At 55.6% G+C, this 17,700-nt stretch overlaps 1 protein-coding gene across 1 annotated transcript in view; it reads right to left on the reverse strand.

Annotated features, from left to right (window-relative positions):
- Positions 1-4,135: 4,135 nt before the first annotated feature.
- Positions 4,136-17,700, reverse strand: part of AFAP1 (actin filament associated protein 1) — a 101,329-nt gene continuing 87,764 nt past the window's right edge. The window contains exons 13-16 of the mRNA XM_024745213.1: positions 17,314-17,478; positions 14,705-14,895; positions 11,546-11,710; positions 4,136-8,787 (exon numbers count right to left, since the gene is read on the reverse strand). Of these exons, the coding sequence (XP_024600981.1) occupies positions 8,761-8,787; positions 11,546-11,710; positions 14,705-14,895; positions 17,314-17,478 (548 nt within the window). The 3' untranslated portion in view covers positions 4,136-8,760. The remainder of the gene's footprint in view (positions 8,788-11,545; positions 11,711-14,704; positions 14,896-17,313; positions 17,479-17,700) is intronic.

Raw genomic sequence — 17,700 nt, forward strand, 5'->3', positions numbered from 1 at the left:
CCCTGTGACCTCCAGGTCCCGGATGGCAGGACTGTCTGCAGTTCCTCTAGGGTCGAAAGAGCGCTATGTTTACTGTTTTAGGAGGAAGAGGACTTTGCGGGGGCGGGGGGGCTTTCTACCGCAGGAACCGACTGTGTCTGGAAACCAAGAGGGGATTCTTCCCGTGGCCCAGGCTGTATTCCACCCACACTTTCAGGAACCAGGGGAATCATCACACCAGACCCCCTGTGGCGCAGGCAGGGGCCAAAGCTCCACCAAGAACCCGATCCCCACAAACTCTGCTCTGGCCGGAGGGTCTCAGTGGAACTGGAGATCCCCAGGAACCTGACTCGGACGGAAGCCAGTGTCCATCAACCCCCCCGGAGTGCGCGGGCTCTCCCCCAACCCCCAACGCAGTCTCCCCCGACGTGCGCACCCGTGGGGAGGGTTAGGAGGGGATGCACGTCACAGAACCAGTTTGCCATGAGGCTTCTAGGGTATGCAACCTCCCCTGGACTCCTGGGGCTCCAGGTGTGTGACCATCCAGGTCTGGGAGGTGTTAACGGTCCCAACGGTCGTGGTGACTCAAGTTGGTCTTGAAGCACCAGGTCCGGAGTGTGTTTGCAGTTTTCTCTGTAGCGGTCAAGTTGGGAACTTAGTGGGATGTCCGTGGATCCCAATCCTAGGGACACCATGATCAATGAGTCACCCTGACATCACCTGGGCTCTCCTCCTCCAGAATCTTCTTCATCCCACGGAATTCAGGGACCCAAGTTCAGGGGTGAGAGCTCCTACTCTCAGCTCGGATTTGCAAAAAGCAGCCACCACGGAGCTTTTGAAGAACACCCCCTGTGCCAGGGACCTTCTCCCAACACTCGTGCAGGAGTGTTCCTGGGACCCGCAAGGTCCCTGATGATAACGCCCGGGGAGACTTCTTCTCCTTGTGTCCCATGGAGGGCTGTCCACGGCTCGAATCTGTCACCACCAGAAGCCGGGTGTCGCTCTTCATGGCTTTTCACGATTTGTAATTACACGTTTATTAGCCAGGTCGTCTGTGCCAGGTGCGTGTCGATTACCAGCAGCAGTGAGGAACCAGTGCTGACAGTTCTGTTTACAGTTTTGTGTCTCCAGTGCCCCAAGCACAGTAGGTGTTCAATAAGTAGTCCCCGAATGAATAAATGAACGAATGATTAGTTGAAGAAAATGGCAGTGTTTATCCTGCTGGAAAGGTAACCCCCAGAGAAAAGGATTTCAGCTCAATTAGAGTCTTAACGGGTGCTGCAGGGTATTTCACGGATGGGTCATCTCCCATCCCTTGATACGCAGGAAACGCAGCCCATGCCCCTTCCACAGGACCGGGGGCGTTTAAACCATATCCCACAGTATGGAGGGAGGGCCAACAGATCAGTAGATGCCTGCCATCGAACAGGAAAGTTTGTCACACTCCCCGTTCCCCATAAGGCCACACCACAACAGGCCACGCCAGGCCACACAGGGCCACATGGGGAAGCACCAGGGCAGGGCAGGAGGCGGAGGGAGGGGGAAAAGTGGGAACAAGAGCTTTTACTGTGGTTTTCACAGGAAGGAATGGGTGAGGCAGGGCAAACAGGCTTAGGATGGGCTGGTCTGAATAATTTCAGTAAAAGCTCTGGGACCAGGGGCTGTCCCAGCTGTCGGGTACCTGACCCGGGGGTGATTAGGGCAGGGGACAGTGGTCCAGCATGTGTGAACCTCATAAAGGAGTTGGCTGGGCTGTGGACTCTGCATTGGTTGGCTCACATATGAAAGGCCTGTTTGCAGGCAAGTCCTTGACGTCTCCGGGAACTGGGTGGCCCTGGGAAGGGCTGTCCCTCCATGGTCAGCAAGGTCCCAGGATGTCAAAGCATCAGAAAAAGAAGAGATGCGCAGCACATGGGCAGACCCCCGCCCCCAACCAGAGGCCAGCCTCCCTGAGGAAGGAAGCAGCTAGCTCTCAGCTCTGCTGCCCTGCCCGCCCACCCCTGGGGGTGGTTCCAGGACAGACCAACTTCTCAGGATCAGCTCAAAATAGCCCCCCAGGTGGGGAGGTGAGTATACCTGACCCGCTTCATCCCTGCTATGTTTCCTGCCCTGTTTTCTAACTAATTAGTCCCTTTGTGTGAAAAGCCAGCCATTTTAAACAGCATCATAAAATCGATGAAGCTTCCATCATAAAATTTCTGGATCACAGACATCGGCTAACGTTTTCCCTGCTTCCCATTAAAGAGCTGGGCTCCTGATTTATGCCGGCGAGGCTGTGTTGCCTGCTCCCAAAATTATAACTTGCGTGATATCCCTGAGTCATCTCCATGGTTCTGAAAAGCAAAACCGAGAGCTCTGGTGTCCTTTTGCTAAGTTTTAAAAGAAATTAAAGAGGCACTTCCTTTTCCTTTGGCAGCCCACCGGGACGTGCCCCATGTTCAAGCCCAAGAAGGAGCATAAATTAAAAGCAGGTCTGAGCTTCCCTGGTGGCGCAGTGGTTGAGGGTCCGCCTGCCGATGCAGGGGACGCGGGTTCGAGCCCCGGTCCGGGAAGACCACATGCCGTGGAGCGGCTGGGCCCGTGAGCTACGACCGCTGAGCCTGCGTGTCCGGAGCCTGTGCTCCGCAATGGGAGAGGCCACAGCAGTGAGAGGCCCGTGTACCACAAAAACAGGTCTAATGCAGCATACCCAGGCCCCTCACTGAGACGAATGACCCGTCACTGGACAGCGAATACTGGGGCAGAGGACCGCCTTTGAGGATTGCTCGTAGGACACTGAGGCAAGCTGAGAGCACGCAGACAATGACTTTCCTGTCATCTAAGGTGGGCTGGAGAAATGACCTCACCTCCGACTCAGGGCGGCTGCTTCACTCTGCCAACGGAAGAGGCCCCTCATCATCTGGAACACGGCCAGCCAATGACCACCCCCATCCCCAGGGAGAGAAGAATGGGGGCGAAGGAGGCACCACCCACTCACCTGGTCCTCAACCGCTGAAAGGTGGTTCCAGGTGCGTAATGTGTCACCTTGACGTCCCCAAGTCACACACAGGCCACGCCTCCCGCTATCAGACCTGGCCTCCCGTTTATTGACACAGGTGTTCTGCAGGGCCCAAGATGACACCTTATCCTCGCCGCTCTGGCCAAGCTCTGCTCCCCCGTATCCTATGTCGGTGACAGACTGGCTAGCGGCGGGGCCAGCTCCTCGGGGCTCTGCCGTCTGCATCTCCATTAGCCCTCGGGTGGGCTGTGCATTCGTGGCGGCCTTTCTGCTCCCAGCCAGTGTGGCCACATATGCCTGCCTGCGTCTCAGTGTGACTCACTCCCGTCCCGCTGGCAGTGGTCTTTCTAACACCAGAAATCTGGCCAACCCCCCCGCCCCCACCCCAAGAGAAGCCTTGCATGCGCTCCACAGAGTCCCCCACCATCTGCAGACAGGAGGCCTCCGGCTGATCCAGCCCGCTCTTCTAGAGCCACCTTCCAGTGTGGCTCATGTTCTCACCCTCCACCCTGGGCTCCTGCTGCGCCTCCCCTGCTTCTCTCCCTGCTGAACTCCTATTTAAACAGCACAACCCAGCTCAAAAACCCATACCCGCAAACCCCACCGCCAACCGCCTGAAAGGCAGCTGCTCTTTCTCCTGTGGTTCCAGAACTCTCCAGTCCCACACTCAGAGTTACCTGTTGACACGTCTGTGTCCCTGGCTGGAGTGAATGTCCTGAGAGCAGAGTCACATCCCATGTGGTCCTGTTTCGGGCACCAGGCATAGAGCTGCACTCAGCAGGAGCACGGACGCTCCTTGACCCGGATATTCGGGTCCTTGGCCTAAAAGCAACTTTTAATATGTTTGGGACTTCCCTGGCGGTCCAGTGGTTCAGACTCTGTGCTCCCGATGCAGGGGCACGAACTCCATCCCCGGTCGGGGAACTAAGATCCCGCGTGCTGCACAGTGCAGCCAGAAATTAAATAAATAAATAAAATGAAATACGCGTTTCCTTCATGAAAGAAGATTCTTGTCAAAGAAATAAAACACTCGCCCCACCTTGATCCCTCTTACATCCCTCCCTACTTGGCAAGCAAAATGCCTTGTCAGCAAAATGCCTCCGTTCATCCGAAAGTCCTTCCGTCTGCCCACAAACCTAGCTGGTCAAGACGCAGAGGCCGAGTTGGAACAGCGAGTTTATTAAGAATACACAAATGAGGCACGCCCGAGGGCGCCAGTCTGCGGGCTACACCGTGTAAAACTGTAGAAAAATCCATTAGTAAAGCAGAAAATTCCAGTGAGGCTACGACAAAATCCGGGCAAATGGACTGAAAACGAATAGTTCCAATGCAAGTTTCTTCTGATAAAATTTTTTACTTTATGAATTAAATACATTGCGAAACACAGTGAAAATGTATTTACAGTTATTTAAAATGGACACTGCCAACATATTTAATTAAAAAAATCTTTCCTGTTTCTTGCCTGTTTCTTTCAAGGAGAATTTTAAATATGACTTTAGTTTTTAAAAAATACAATAAGGAAATAATTACATTCTTAATATGAAAACAAACATTTTACAACTTATAGCCATGGTCAATTAATGCTGAATCTCTATAATTTAAAAGCTGATGCTAAAGTTTAAAGTTAATGTTTCCTTTCTCATTAAAAAAATCAAATACAAAGATTATCTTATTAAAAACACCTTTGGTCCCTAAGAATTATGATCTGATGATCCCATCTCGAAAATTTTTTCCGTGGCAACTAACAGAAATACCTGGTAATACTTGTATGCTGTCAAGCTGGGCTTTTCTGGAAGGACGTAAGTGAATTATTTCACAAAAGATGGGCAAGAGGGTGCATGTGAGGCCGCCAATTCCCTGGGCGTGAAGCTCCCTCACCTTCCCAAATGACGCGCTATCCCGCTATGGCTCGGGCGTCACTGAGGGGCTTTCTGTGGTGCTGCACCGTGTGCGTGGGGGGGGGGGGCCTGAAAATGTTAGTTTATTTATTTTTAGTTTACTTCACAGCATCAACCCAGCTCGTCGTGGGGATAAGAAGACAGTAATGACAACAAGAACAATAAAAGTACCCTCTTTAAAACTATGCCACAGTCTGAAATCATTTAAGGAACTTAATTTAGAAAGAAAAGAGGAAGGCCATAGTTTAACACTGAGGTGTTGCCGTGACCTTCACGTGGGCCGCGGTGGAGACGGGCAGGCCCCCTGCTCCTGGAAAAGGCATCCGCTGGGCTGTGCGGGGGCCGGGCTGGGATGCAGCCGCCGCAGACGCCTGATTGCTCTGGGAGAGGTCCTGCCCGAGTGCCCACCCCCGTGCCCAGCCCTGGAAGGTTCCTGTCGCAGGACGTGTGAATAACCAGAGAACGTTGCCTGGTGAAGTAGGTCTGTAGGCAAAATTTACGTGCTGATAGAGTTACTCTTCTGGAAAGAATAAATGGGACCGCCAACAACGGAGTTCTGCCCACGACCATCGGGCCTACCCCAGCTGCAAAGCTGTCCCCTTGGAAACCTGTACACAAATTCCAAACTGTTGCCACGATTAACAGGAATCTGAAACTCCTGCCTGGGGGCGGTCTTCAGGGCCCAGGACACACAGTTTTTGAGACACTTTTCAAAGGCGGCACATTCCAACCTATCAGAGTCGTCTCGGGTTTTCAGAAGGAGCCCAAAATGACTCAGGGACCAGCGAGATGAATAAGGTGGACGGTCAAGCTGGACAACGCCAAGGTGTCTGAACCGAGGGGCCACGACTAGTTCTACACATGCGGCCAAGAGAAGAGCCCCGGGGAGACCGTTGTGCAGAGCCCCAGAGGCTGGGAGCATCCCCAGACCCACTGGGTCCCCGCAGAGGACCGTCCCGGGGCCGGGCGGGAGGGCTGCTGGCTCCCCGGCCCTGGCCGACCATCTGTGGCCTCTGGGCAGGGGGTGGTCACCTGCACCTGAGCCCACGTCAGGGGTGACCCAGCGCGCCCTCTCACCATCAATGTATCTCTGTGCAAAAGGCTCGTGAGTGAATGAAAAACATTATAAAAATATAAAAATGGAGAGGACTTTGAAGTTGATGACCCCTCACCAAAGCCAGAAGCAGACGCCTGAGGCTGACGGTGGCCTCTGTCCTAAGGGAAGGGCCCCGTGGCCCGCAGAGGGTGGCGGCCTCACGCCAGCCCCCGGTCTGGCCACCACACGTGTCTCATTTCAGTTAGGATCCTGTTACAGTTTGGCCAGCACTCTGTGACCATGACTGTCTGTCAGAGGAATGGGGACATTTCTCAAGAATCCACTTCTCCGAGGGGATGGTGACCTGCACCCCGGAGCGAGGGCTGAGGCCGGGCCACCCCCGCAGCCTGGCTCTGTCACCGCTGTCTCCCGGCTGCCCTGAGATAAGGGGGGGCAATGAGATCACTGCCAGGGTGTTGGCAGGATGTCCACGGTGTGTCTAATATGTACAGATATAAATTAAAAACTATATTTATTGAACAAATACAAATAAATAACTTATTCTGAAGTGAACGCTTTAAACTAACTTTCTGATCAAATCTAAAGACATCGAGGGGAACGCCTCAAGGGCATCAAAGGAGCCCGACGCTGGCGGCCTTGGCTTCCGCGGGGCCGTTTTAAATGGCTCCGGGGGACGTCAGGATTGAATCCACCATCCTCTTTAAAAGGCTTATGGCTGTGAAAGTGAATTTAAAAACCTGGTGTTTTTCAACGCAGAATATGTACACCAGGAGCCTTAAGGCCAGGGTGCAAATCCCGGCTCTGGTACCAGTTGGCTGTGTCCTTAGGCGTGACCCACAGCGATGGTCGAGGTGACATTTGTGGTGACCTCTGCTAACGGCCCACCCACCTGTGCCCATCTGCTCCCGGGCTAAGGTCATGTCTTCCCTCCTGAGCAACCATCAAAATCTGGCTGCTGTCGTGGGCCAAGTTGGCTGCCAACCAGGATAGCCTGAGAGCCTTATTTGGGGAACATTCATTCGACTGGAAGGCAGCCAGGACCCCACTTTTCCCCTTTACGGAAAGTTAGCTTCCTACGCTGATGGGAGAACACGGGGAGAGGGGCTCCTCCTCCCCAGCAGGGCCGGGAAGGTGGGCCTGAGGCTTGGGGAGGCCCCTCGCTCCCCGCTTCCTACTTGGATTTCCCGGGGTCAGGGTTGGGGGGCCCAACGTGCTACGTGCAGGTGAGGCCGCCAGTGGGCAGCCCACGGACCTGGCAGACGGCTTCGCAACCAATCCAGGTTTCAGGTGGAGTCCAGCTAAGCAGCCTTCGTGTCCTGCTGCAGAACTTCCTTAGCTGCTGAGACCGCACTCTGGCTCTGGTCAGTGAAACCAAACGGGCCCGTGCTGGCCTCGAGGGCCACTCCAACCCTGACTGGCAAGGCCTGGAGGCCGTGGGCGCCCCGGGATGTGCTCGCAGGTGCACGGTTTTCTTGCTTCCTGCTCCTGTATCTGATGAGAAGCAGAGGACGGCAGGCCTACACCAACTGCAGGCAGAAAGAGCCCATCCCCGCGTGTGATTTGGTCCCATCGGTCAGTCTGCCGAGGGCTCCGGGGTGACAGATATATTTTCTGGGCAGTGGCTGCACAAGGAGAATTCCTGAGAGGTCCCTCTGCAGACAGAGGAGAGCCGGCCTGGTTCTTGGACCCACATTACCTCTACCTGTGAACTGGCCTGTCCCCTTCACGCCTTAGTGTCTGAAGGCTTCGGGAAACACCCCTCTGGAGGCAAACGGGGAAACTCAGAGAGGCCCTACCTGGCGGCCGCGCCCTGAGGGAAACAGTAAACCAAGTCCCCTGGTGGGTCACAGGGGCGGGGGTGGGAGAGAAGCTCTCGGGGGTCCTTCTTCTGCCCTAAAGCTGCGCAGTTCCCAGAACCTGCTGCCTCTCAAAGGGCGTACGCGCCCCTCGGGAATGAGTGTGACCATCACCCCGAGGCCGACCAGGTGTCTGAGGGCCACCCACTTGCTCTGAAGGGGTAGAAGGGGTTTGGATGCTGGGAAAAGCCGGGAAGGACACATATGCGTGAAATATCGAAAACACTGCTGCCTTTCAAAAGCCGTACAAACAACACAATATGACACAGAACCTCTGAAAAACCCTTGCAGCTATAAGCGTGGCACAGGAGAAAAAGAGAAAAGTTTTTAAAGTTTAAAGAAGAGTGGCAGCTTTTCATATCCTGGCGACAGAAGCAACTGTCCAGAAAATTTTTTTTAAAAGGTAAAAAATGCTTCACAGCACAATTCTGTGGCACCATTACCCCTAGTGATGAGGGGGCCGGGCATGTGGGGAGAGGGAGGCGGAGACTCGGGGTGCGGGTTCCTGCTGTTCACGCTGCAGCGACATCCCTGGATCCTCCTGGCCGAGGGGCGGGCAGCCCAAGGCCCACGCCTCACGCTCACACCCCCGCCGGGGCACGGAGCACGTCCAGGGCCTGTCGGCCGTTCATCTTCGGTCTGGGCTGGGAGTGCCGAGACTGGTGAAAGCAATCAGTTACCTGCGTGGGAAGATGAAGCTTCTCCATCCGCCAGGGGAGGCTCTCACAATACCTTCCGTCCCTTTTCTGACTTTAAACAAATGAAGTTGGAAGCCAAAGTGTTACAAGTAAATCTCTTTAAAGGGAACCATTATACAGTAGAGAGGATACAGCGGGCAGGCCCGGGTCCTGGCACCCAGGTCCTGGGTCCTGGTCCGGCCGCAAACCCCGAGTCCTGCTGCTGGAGCGCCCGGGCCAGCTCCCTGCGGCCACGCGATGGGACGACGCTGTGCGAGCTGGGCGTCCGCGAGCTCTATGTCCCGTTCTTCAGCTCCCACTCCTGCCAAGCGAGGCAAGAGGAAGCGTGTACAGATCAAAAGGGCACGTGCGGGGCTGGGACACGTCAGGCTGCATCCCATCCACACCTGTGCCCCAGAGGGTGAGGACTCAGCTGCCGTGGAAACAGCGCCGAGGTTCCCCGGCAACAGGCTGAGGATCACCACACGGCCCAAACCGCGATGGGCCTGAGTCCCACTAAGGACTCTGCAAATCTAGAGAACGTGCGCGTGGCGTGGCGGTCCCCACACGGGGCCTGGCGCCAAGCAGGGCTCTCCCGCCTGCCCTGGGGGCACCGAGCGCGGCAGCGCTGGTCTGACGCAAGTGCCTGACTCCCACTGCACCCCAGGGGCTCATTAACTGGGCCCGGAGCACACTGTACACCTTCTCACATTGTATCAAATTAGGAATTTCTCCCCTTTTTTTTAGCGTCGAACTACAAGCTTGCTTCGTTAATGGCTAAAAGCGTGGCGTCAGCCAACGTGGCAGAAACAAAACCCAAACTGAGCCGCCCGCACCGCTGGTCCTACAGAGGCGTGGGCGACCTCGTGGCCTCTCCCCCTGCCCCACCCCCAATTCCAGGCTCCCCAGAGAGGGTGCTCAGCTGCTCTGCGCAGAGGTGATGCTCCGGGCGGCAGGGAGCCCGGCGCCCGGCAAGCCTCCCTCCGCAGCCGCCAGCCTCTGGGGCGGCGCCGGCTTGGAGAGAAGTCGTGTGTATGTGCCTGCACACGCTGCCAAAGCCTCACACACACGATTACACGTGTAATCGTGTGACTAAGCACAGGTCACGCTGGCCACCAAGCAGGGAGCTCCACAGACACGCCCAGCCAGGGGGACATGGGGAGGACCCAAGGCCGCCGTGTGTTTCACTGAGAAGGCTGCCTGAAGGCGGGTGTCCCGTGCTCGGGATGGCCCAGTCCTGGTACGCTGGGACCTGGGGCACGTGTGTCAGCTCTGAAAGCACTGCAGCCACCACGCCCTGGCTCCCAGAACGTCCCTCGGCACCCGGAGTTCCCAGGCTGCGGGGAGAATGCTGGGCCTGGAGCTGGACGTCGGGGCCCTTCAGCCCCCTTCTCGGCTGGGAAACCCTGTGACAGGTGACTTGAAACGCTCTGAGTTTCAGAAGCGCGCCCTCTCACACTCCAGAGCATCCCTCATCGGGGATGGGAAATTTTTCCAGGAATACAGCCTGGGGTAACGGTTTCCGAGCCCAGAACGAGTCAGACTCAGAAAGGTCCTCAGAAAAAAGGCCAGGGTGCAAGAGGAGGCCACGTGTGTGATGCATCTACAGGTGGACGGACGCTCCCAGAGGCAAGAGGCCAGGCCACCACCCCGTCCTCCAGCCGTGGGTCCCCTGCCACTATTCTCAGGAATCCTGGGAAACCCCTGCTCGATCCCACGCCTTCAGGGAGGATGTGGTCCAGTCTGAACGGCCAGCTGTGCACCTGAACCGGCCAAAACCACACGTTTTACATTTATTGTGAAAAGGGGGCAGGAAGTGCAGAGTACTGAGCCTCGGGACGGTGAGAGCAGGCATGGAAAACGTAGCCCTTTCAGAGGCTGGACTGACAGAACTGGAAACTGATTTCTTTGACAGTAGAGAAATAAATGAACTATTTTTACTGCAGTTCCCTTCTGCCAATAATTAGGGGGACTTTATGGGACAGCTCTATTCTAAACATCTCTCAGGCAAAACATACTCCTCTGCAAACGAAGAACACCTGACGCATGCCAAGGGAAAGTCACAAGTGATGCGCAGTAATTCTCCTTTTCCCCGAATTTATCGACACACAGGCTCAGTCAAACGCACACGCTACGAAGACAGATATTCCAGGATGCCGTTTCTAACCCTCATCGGCAGGGACCCTCCGTGAACACAGCAGCCAGAGGTTAACACGCACATTCACATCTGACACCACATCCGTTTGTCAGAAAACAACAGATTTCTAGCCAATTTGGAATGGGTTCCAAAGCTGCCAAAGAACGGAGGTAATGACAGCCAGAGAGGGTCCCAGAGACAGTGAGGGGAGGATGTCTGGCCTCCACGTTCATCACAACAAATTAAACACATCTGGAGGCATTAGCCTGACTGTACCAAGTACGAGTTTTTCATACCACACACTTTCAGTTAAGCCGTCAGGAGCTGTTTGCTTTGATAAACTATAGTTTTTAAAAATTCTCTGAGATTTTAAAGCTTAGCATCAAAAATCGTTAGTGGCCAATCCCATCAGAAGACTGGAAGGTACTACAGAATGGCCCCTCGGGTACAGGATTACAGGCTACGGCAGGGCTGGGAAGCAGAGGGTATGGAGAAGAGTCTGCCTCGACTTTTGATTTTTTAAAGGATCCCAGCGGTCACTGGCCAGTCTCTACTTCACCAATGAAAGGACAGGTCAGGAGAAGCCAGGACACAGAATCATGCTGCTGGTTTTCCTGAAAACAGATGGTCCAGGCCTAGAGACAAGCTCTGGTCTTTTTTGCCTTTGAAAAGGAGGATTCCTGTAGGAGGGTCTGACTTTAGGAAAAACTGGGTAGATACTCGTGAAATGGCATCTAATATAGAAGCTGCAGAACTGGAACAGGAGGCCACACTGAGCTCCTGCACCCCACCCACAAAGTCTGAGGCTGAAGTGCCTCCACCACACCTTGCCTGTGCCAGTGCCGGCGTCCCCCACCCGCCCCGGGATGCCCATTCCCCAGCAGTGTTGGCCTTCCCCCCACCCCCACCCCAACGCGCGCAAGCAGGAGGGGCGGGATCTCACCTTGGCCTTCCGAAGCACGTGTCCCCGGCAGGGGGAGCTGGCGGGGGCCGGCTGGCTCTTCCTCAGGACGGCCGCACTGTTCACGGGCACCGGGCCCTCTGCATCACTGGTCTCACAGCTGGACATGGGCGAGTTCTCCAGAGTCCGGTGCCTAAAAACTGGAGACTGTTAATGGAAAGAGAAGACGTTGGGTGAGGTATGGTTTCCAAGTCATCAGTATTTTCCCCTAGGAAAATGGCTTAAAGAATAAAACAAGTTCTGGAAATAGGCAAAAACGATAACAACAGTAATAGGACCACCTCACAGAGCCCCACTCTAAAAGCACCCTTAAAATATGCATTTTACAGCTGGAGAGACTGAGGCTCTGAAGGACGCTTTGCCTCGCACCCAGCGCGGGCTCTCCCAGCCCTGCGGGGACAGCCTCTGACATGAAGGCCTGTAAGGACCTTTCTGATTTCAGGTTGCTCCTAGGCTACAGCACCAGGGGCAGAAACCACCGGTGACCAGGACGGGGGAGCACAAGCTCACGGGATCCACTTCCTCAGGGTGGGGCTCCCTGCAGCGACCAAACACATGGATACCGAGGATTCCCGACTGTTTACAGCACGGTCTCCGCAGGTCAAGGCAAGACTTACGATGGAACAAAGTGAGTCTGCAGTCGCCAAGTCTCCACGGGAGACTACAAGCTGCTCTTTGGGGAAAAAGTCGACAATCCGCTGTACGTCCCCCCAAAGGAGGTCTCCGCGGACTGACCTCTCCCCGCTCTGGCTGTGTTCACGTGTGACTAAAAATACCGGTTAGGTGGCACGCAGCGTCGTGTGAGGAGAACGGTGTCTTAATGATCATTCAAACGGGCTGCTCAGAACCCCTCTGGGGGCGACTAAGCGCGGGTCCCCGGCAGCCAGCTTTCCGCACGTGCTCGCTCACTCGGAAATGCCTCCAAAGGCCACGCCGGCCGGGCTGTGGGTGCCGTGGCCGGTGGGAAGGAGAGGACCACGCCGCCCACCCCCGGGGGGCTAAGCTGGGCTCCGAGGAGGGCGGCCCACGGCGCTCCCCTAGGACAGTTAATGAGCTGCTGGCCCAAGGACGTGGTCGGGGTGGGGAGAAGGCAGAGCGTGGCACGAGATCCGAAGAGGGGCCCTGCGAAGGGAGCAGCGGCCCCGTGGCCTGACAGCAGGAGCTTCATCAAGCCAGGCCCGTACCCTCAAGAGCACAGGGCAAAAGGAAGGAGAGCTGACGAGAGGGGGCCGAGGGGGAGACCCTCACAGGGGCAGAGAGAGCCCCGCAGAATGCAGGGTCACCCCAGACACAGAGAGCGGTGAGCGGTGCCCGGAGACGTCCAGACCTGGGGAGGTGAGGGCAGAGGTCACGTCAGGGGAGGCAGCTCCAGGGCAGCCAAACCACAGCAGGTGGGCGAGTGGACACCTGGGCACACAGGACAGCGTCTGCAGGGGACGTGGGGCTGGGGCAGAATCTGTTTTGTAAGATGGGACACACTACAGACTCTGTCGATGCTTTGAAGGAAGCGAGGAGGGGGGAGAGGTGAAGATACAGCAGGAGGGCGTGGCAGATGCCTGAGAGGTCAGCAGGGGGTGGATCTGGAGCCACATCTCCATCCAATGGGACCAAGGATGGCGATGCCAGCGAATCCTCAGGCCCCTCCTGGGAGGTCAAGAGGCTTTCCTGCCTCCAGTCTGCCTCCGACACGGGTCCCCGGGGGCCCCTGGGACAGACCCCTGCCCCGCATGGGCCAGCACTCACAGCCCTGCCACCACTCTTCGGGTAGAACTGGCCACCTCAGTACACCCTCGGTCCCCGGTTTGGCCGGACGCTGAAAAGCCCCTGCTGGACTGCTCCCCCCAGCACCTTTCAGTGCCTGATGTGAGTGTCTTTCCCTGGCCTAGCGGTCCTCCCTTGCTACAATACGAGCTCCACAGAAAGAGAGATTCTCATCCACGAGGTCCACTGCTGCACCTGGAACCGTTTCCGGCACACAGATGGGCACAGCACACATGTATCTAATTTGTTGAATGAGTGACTACATATCAACGAGCTGGTGAACACACGAGTGGATGGACACTTTCGCAGGCCAGGCACCACGCCCAGAGCTTTCGCACACGTGAGCCCACGCAGCAGGCGACAGCACCATCCACATTTCACAGATGGAAAATCGAGGCCTGCGGAAGGGAAGTCGTCTCGAGCCCTGGCCTCTTTGCTCACAGAGCCTGCTTTCCTCAACTCCCTGTTGTGCTGTGCTGTGCCCCAAAGGGCGGGCGGCTCGGTTGATGTCACGGTTTTGGTGGTGGAAGCCCGCACTTTGCCTCTGGAATCTGCCCTGCCAAGAGGTCTGGGGGTGGAGGGGGGAATCCTCTGGAAGTGAGGGGCGGTCGCTGGAGAGGGACCGGCGACTGGAGAAGTTTTGAGATGGTCTCTGCAGACAATGGGAGAATGCGGTGACCACTGCCTGGGGGGGCGGTGAGGGTGGGTGACAGGACCTCAGTGGTACCACACACCCGTAACCCAGAAACCTTGCCTGTGGGTCCCCCCAAGCCCCAGGACGCGGGAGGAGCTGGCCCAGGGCTGTGCTCTTAGGCAAAAGCTCTCTGGGCCTCTGGCTCCTCATGTGGAAAACAGAAGCCATCACGTCTGACTCAACGGAACAGCTCGTGGAAAAGAGCAAGTTCTCCAATGACAGTGGGCAGCAAATCACTCGAGGTGCTAATTTGTGTCTAATTCGTTCGTTCTGTTAGATTCCGAGGTTACGGACGGTTTCACTCATTTCCGTGTCCCCAGCACCTGGCATCATTCTCAGGACAGACACGCTAGACGTGTTGTAAAACTCCGCCACACTGAACAAAGGTTTCTATCTAATGCACTGGCATCAAGTGAGGACGTGGCTCCGGAGAGATCAGAAGAACTGTACTGTCCCACTCAGACTTTGCACAGGCGGGAAAGAAGAGCCTCAGTGTCTCACCTTTGAAAAACTTCAGTGAAAGACATAAGACAATTCCACGTCCACGAACTTAAAACACAGCCAAGAAGAGTGTTTGAAATGGACATGGGAGCTGCGTCTCTGCGGTGCTGATGCTGGGGACGACGGAGGAGCAGTGACCTGAGGAAGCGACCCCCATCTCTCTCCCGGGGGGTGGCAGGCGTTACCTGTGGACTCGACGTCCCCGGCCGGGGCTCGATGGCCAGCCCCAGGGTGACCCCGCCGGCCAGGGCTTTCTTGAGGCTCTCCTTGACCTCCGTCAGCTCCAGCTCCAGGTTGACGCGCTCCGTCTCCCTCTGCTTACATTCCTCCTCCAGCTTCTTCAGCTTCTCTTCCAGGATCACCTGGGTCTTCCTGCCTGAAATCCCAGAGAAACACGACTGCTCCAGCCGAAGACAAAGGTTTCAAGATAACAGAGGACGGACATGCGGTGCCCCTGAAAGGAGCTCCGCACAATCTGGGGGTTGAGCTCCCCTGCCTAGGGTCCTTCCCACAAAACTCAAATCCAGCTCTTCCTGGAAGGAGCAGGGTCCCTTCCTAACTGTTCTCTTTTGCTGCAGCTGGAAGAATACGGACCAGGAAGCACAGCACCTTGACTCTCACAAATGCCAGGAGTTTGGGGTCTGGGCCCAATACACTCATTTTATTTTTTTTTTTTTTTTTTTTTTGCGGTACGCGGGCCTCTCACTGCTGTGGCCTCTCCCGTCGCGGAGCACAGGCTCCGGACGCGCAGGCTCAGCGGCCATGGCTCACGGGTCCAGCCGCTCCGCGGCATGTGGGATCTTCCCGGACCGGGGCACGAACCCGTGTCCCCTGCATCAGCAGGTGGACTCTCAACCACTGCGCCACAAGGGAAGCCCCTCATTTCATTAAAAAAAATTTTTTAACCTCTTTATTGGAGTGTAATTGCTTTACAATGGTGTGTTAGTTTCTGCTTTATAACAAAGTGAATCAACTACACATCTACATACATCCCCACGTCTCTTCCCTCTTGCGTCTCCCTCCCACCCTCCCTATCCCACCCCTCTAGGTGGTCACAGAGCACTGAGCTGATCTCCCTGTGCGACGCGGCTACTTCCCACTAGCTATCGGTCTTACACTTGGTAGTGTATATATGTCCCTGTCACTCTCTCACTTCGTCCCAGCTTACCCTTCCCCGTCTCCGTGTCCTCGAGTCCATCCTCTACGTCTGCATCTTTATTCCTGTCCTGCCCCTAGGTTCTTCATGACATTTTATTTTTCTTAGATTCCATATATATGTGTTAGCATACGGTATTTGTTTTTCTCTTTCTGACTTACTTCACTCTGTATGACAGTCTCTAGGTCCATCCACCTCACTACAAATAACTCAGCTTCATTTCTTTTTTATGGCTGAGTAATATTCCATTGTACATATGAATACACTCATTTTAAAATGAGGAACTTGGCCTACGTGGCTTCCAAAGGTGCCACCGACTTGCAAGTCCGAATATGTTTCTCTACTCTGAGTCGGCTTACTTTCCCCTATGGTCACAGTACAGTAGAGCTTGCATCTCCACAGCACGTTCGCTTTACTCATCATATTGGAAACGTGTTACAGTGGCACAGGAAGGCCGGCAATTTGCCCACCGGGCAGATAAGGAAAGCGATCCCGAGGGTTAATCGACTTGAGAGCACAGCCCTGGCCGACCACCTGGTAGCAGGCGACAATCTCTTTTTCAAGGCCCAAAGCTGATCTCGTCTTTCTGCATCTTCTCTGTCCTACAAACTGGAAACAACGGTGGGGAGAAATTCTCCTCCTGTCCTGCCGACCTGGAGGCTCCCGTCCAGTTCTCTGACGGAGCCTCTGATCCCCCGGGGGCGGGGCCTCATGGGAGATTGCCGCCTCCTGACCCTCCTACAGGCTGTCTCGAACAGGCTCAGCCCACACCCAGCCTCGCGTTCTTTAAACTCTGAAAGCACTTTCTTTCTTAAAAACCGTATAGGCACAAGGTCAGGGAAGGCTGGACCTGACGACTAACTGCTGTAACACGCCAACTCCTCCGGCACAGAAGCGCTGGAAAGCAGGTTCCTCCTCTCGGGATCATCCTGGTCTCTACATTCCTCCTCCTTAACCCCCGAGGCCGGACACTGAAACCTAGAGAGTCGGCCTTGCCCCAGGATCCGACTCAGTCTTGAGCTGAGGAGACATACATTTCAGCAGCCCCAGCGCCGGAGCCAGGAACCACACGGCCAGCTCCTGCCAAGGAGGACAGACGGGCTGATCCAGAGACACGGCTGTGGTCCTCACCCGCGTCTCCCTCTTCTTTCCTCTCTGGGGTTGTCCCCCCTCCCCGGGTCCCTTCCACGAATCCATCACGGTCTGGCCCTCACCAGTCCCTCCTCAGGGAACGGAGGGCTCCTTCTACCCACGCAAAGACCTCTCAGCTGGGCTTCTGAGTGTTACCCGTCCTCCTGCTGAGACACCGCCCCTCACACACAGTGACCGTAACTCCTGAGCCCCGAGGCTTGTGCTCCCAACGAGCTCTGCCGTCAGCCCCCAAGGCTGGGACAGCTCCCCGGCACCTACCCAGCCTCAGCCAGCGAGTTGAGGTCCAGGCCCGGCCTCCTCCTGCCTGGTCCATTATTCCACATTGTGGCACCTGCCCTGGGCTTACCACCAAGGCTTCCGAACTGCAAGAAGCACTGCATGGAATGACACGGTCTTACTTAGAGGAGAGCTTCACGAGGTTCAGACCCCGAGGGCGCAAGAGGATAAGCCTAGACTCTGGCGCCAGCAGAAGCAGGCCCCTCGTACCGGTGTTCACTTCGATGGCGGCCCTCAGGCCCTTCCTCTCCTTCCGCAGCTGGGCCAGCCTGTCCCGCAGGCCTTCCCGCCTCTTCAGCAGCTCCTCCTCTTTGGCCTGCAGCCGCTTGGCATCCGCTTCCACCCGGTTCTTGCCATATTTGTACTGGTCAGCATCTTGAAAAGAAAAAGCATCAACAGGAAATTAGGTTTAACCAAGTAGATGATAAAGCCTGTTTAATCAGCCTACTCAGTGAAATAAACTCAAAGCTAGTCACTTTGTTAATTCAACAAGAAAGACAGCAGGACAGGTTTGAACCAAACAGAAAAGTGACCGTTTCAGATTATCCAATATTCTTTGAAACAAATTTTTTTTTTTTTTTTTTTTTTTTTTTTGGG

The sequence above is a fragment of the Neophocaena asiaeorientalis genome, unplaced genomic scaffold (genome assembly GCF_003031525.2).
Source record: "Neophocaena asiaeorientalis asiaeorientalis breed wild unplaced genomic scaffold, Neophocaena_asiaeorientalis_V1.1 scaffold65, whole genome shotgun sequence".
Taxonomy (NCBI): Eukaryota; Metazoa; Chordata; class Mammalia; order Artiodactyla; family Phocoenidae; genus Neophocaena; species Neophocaena asiaeorientalis.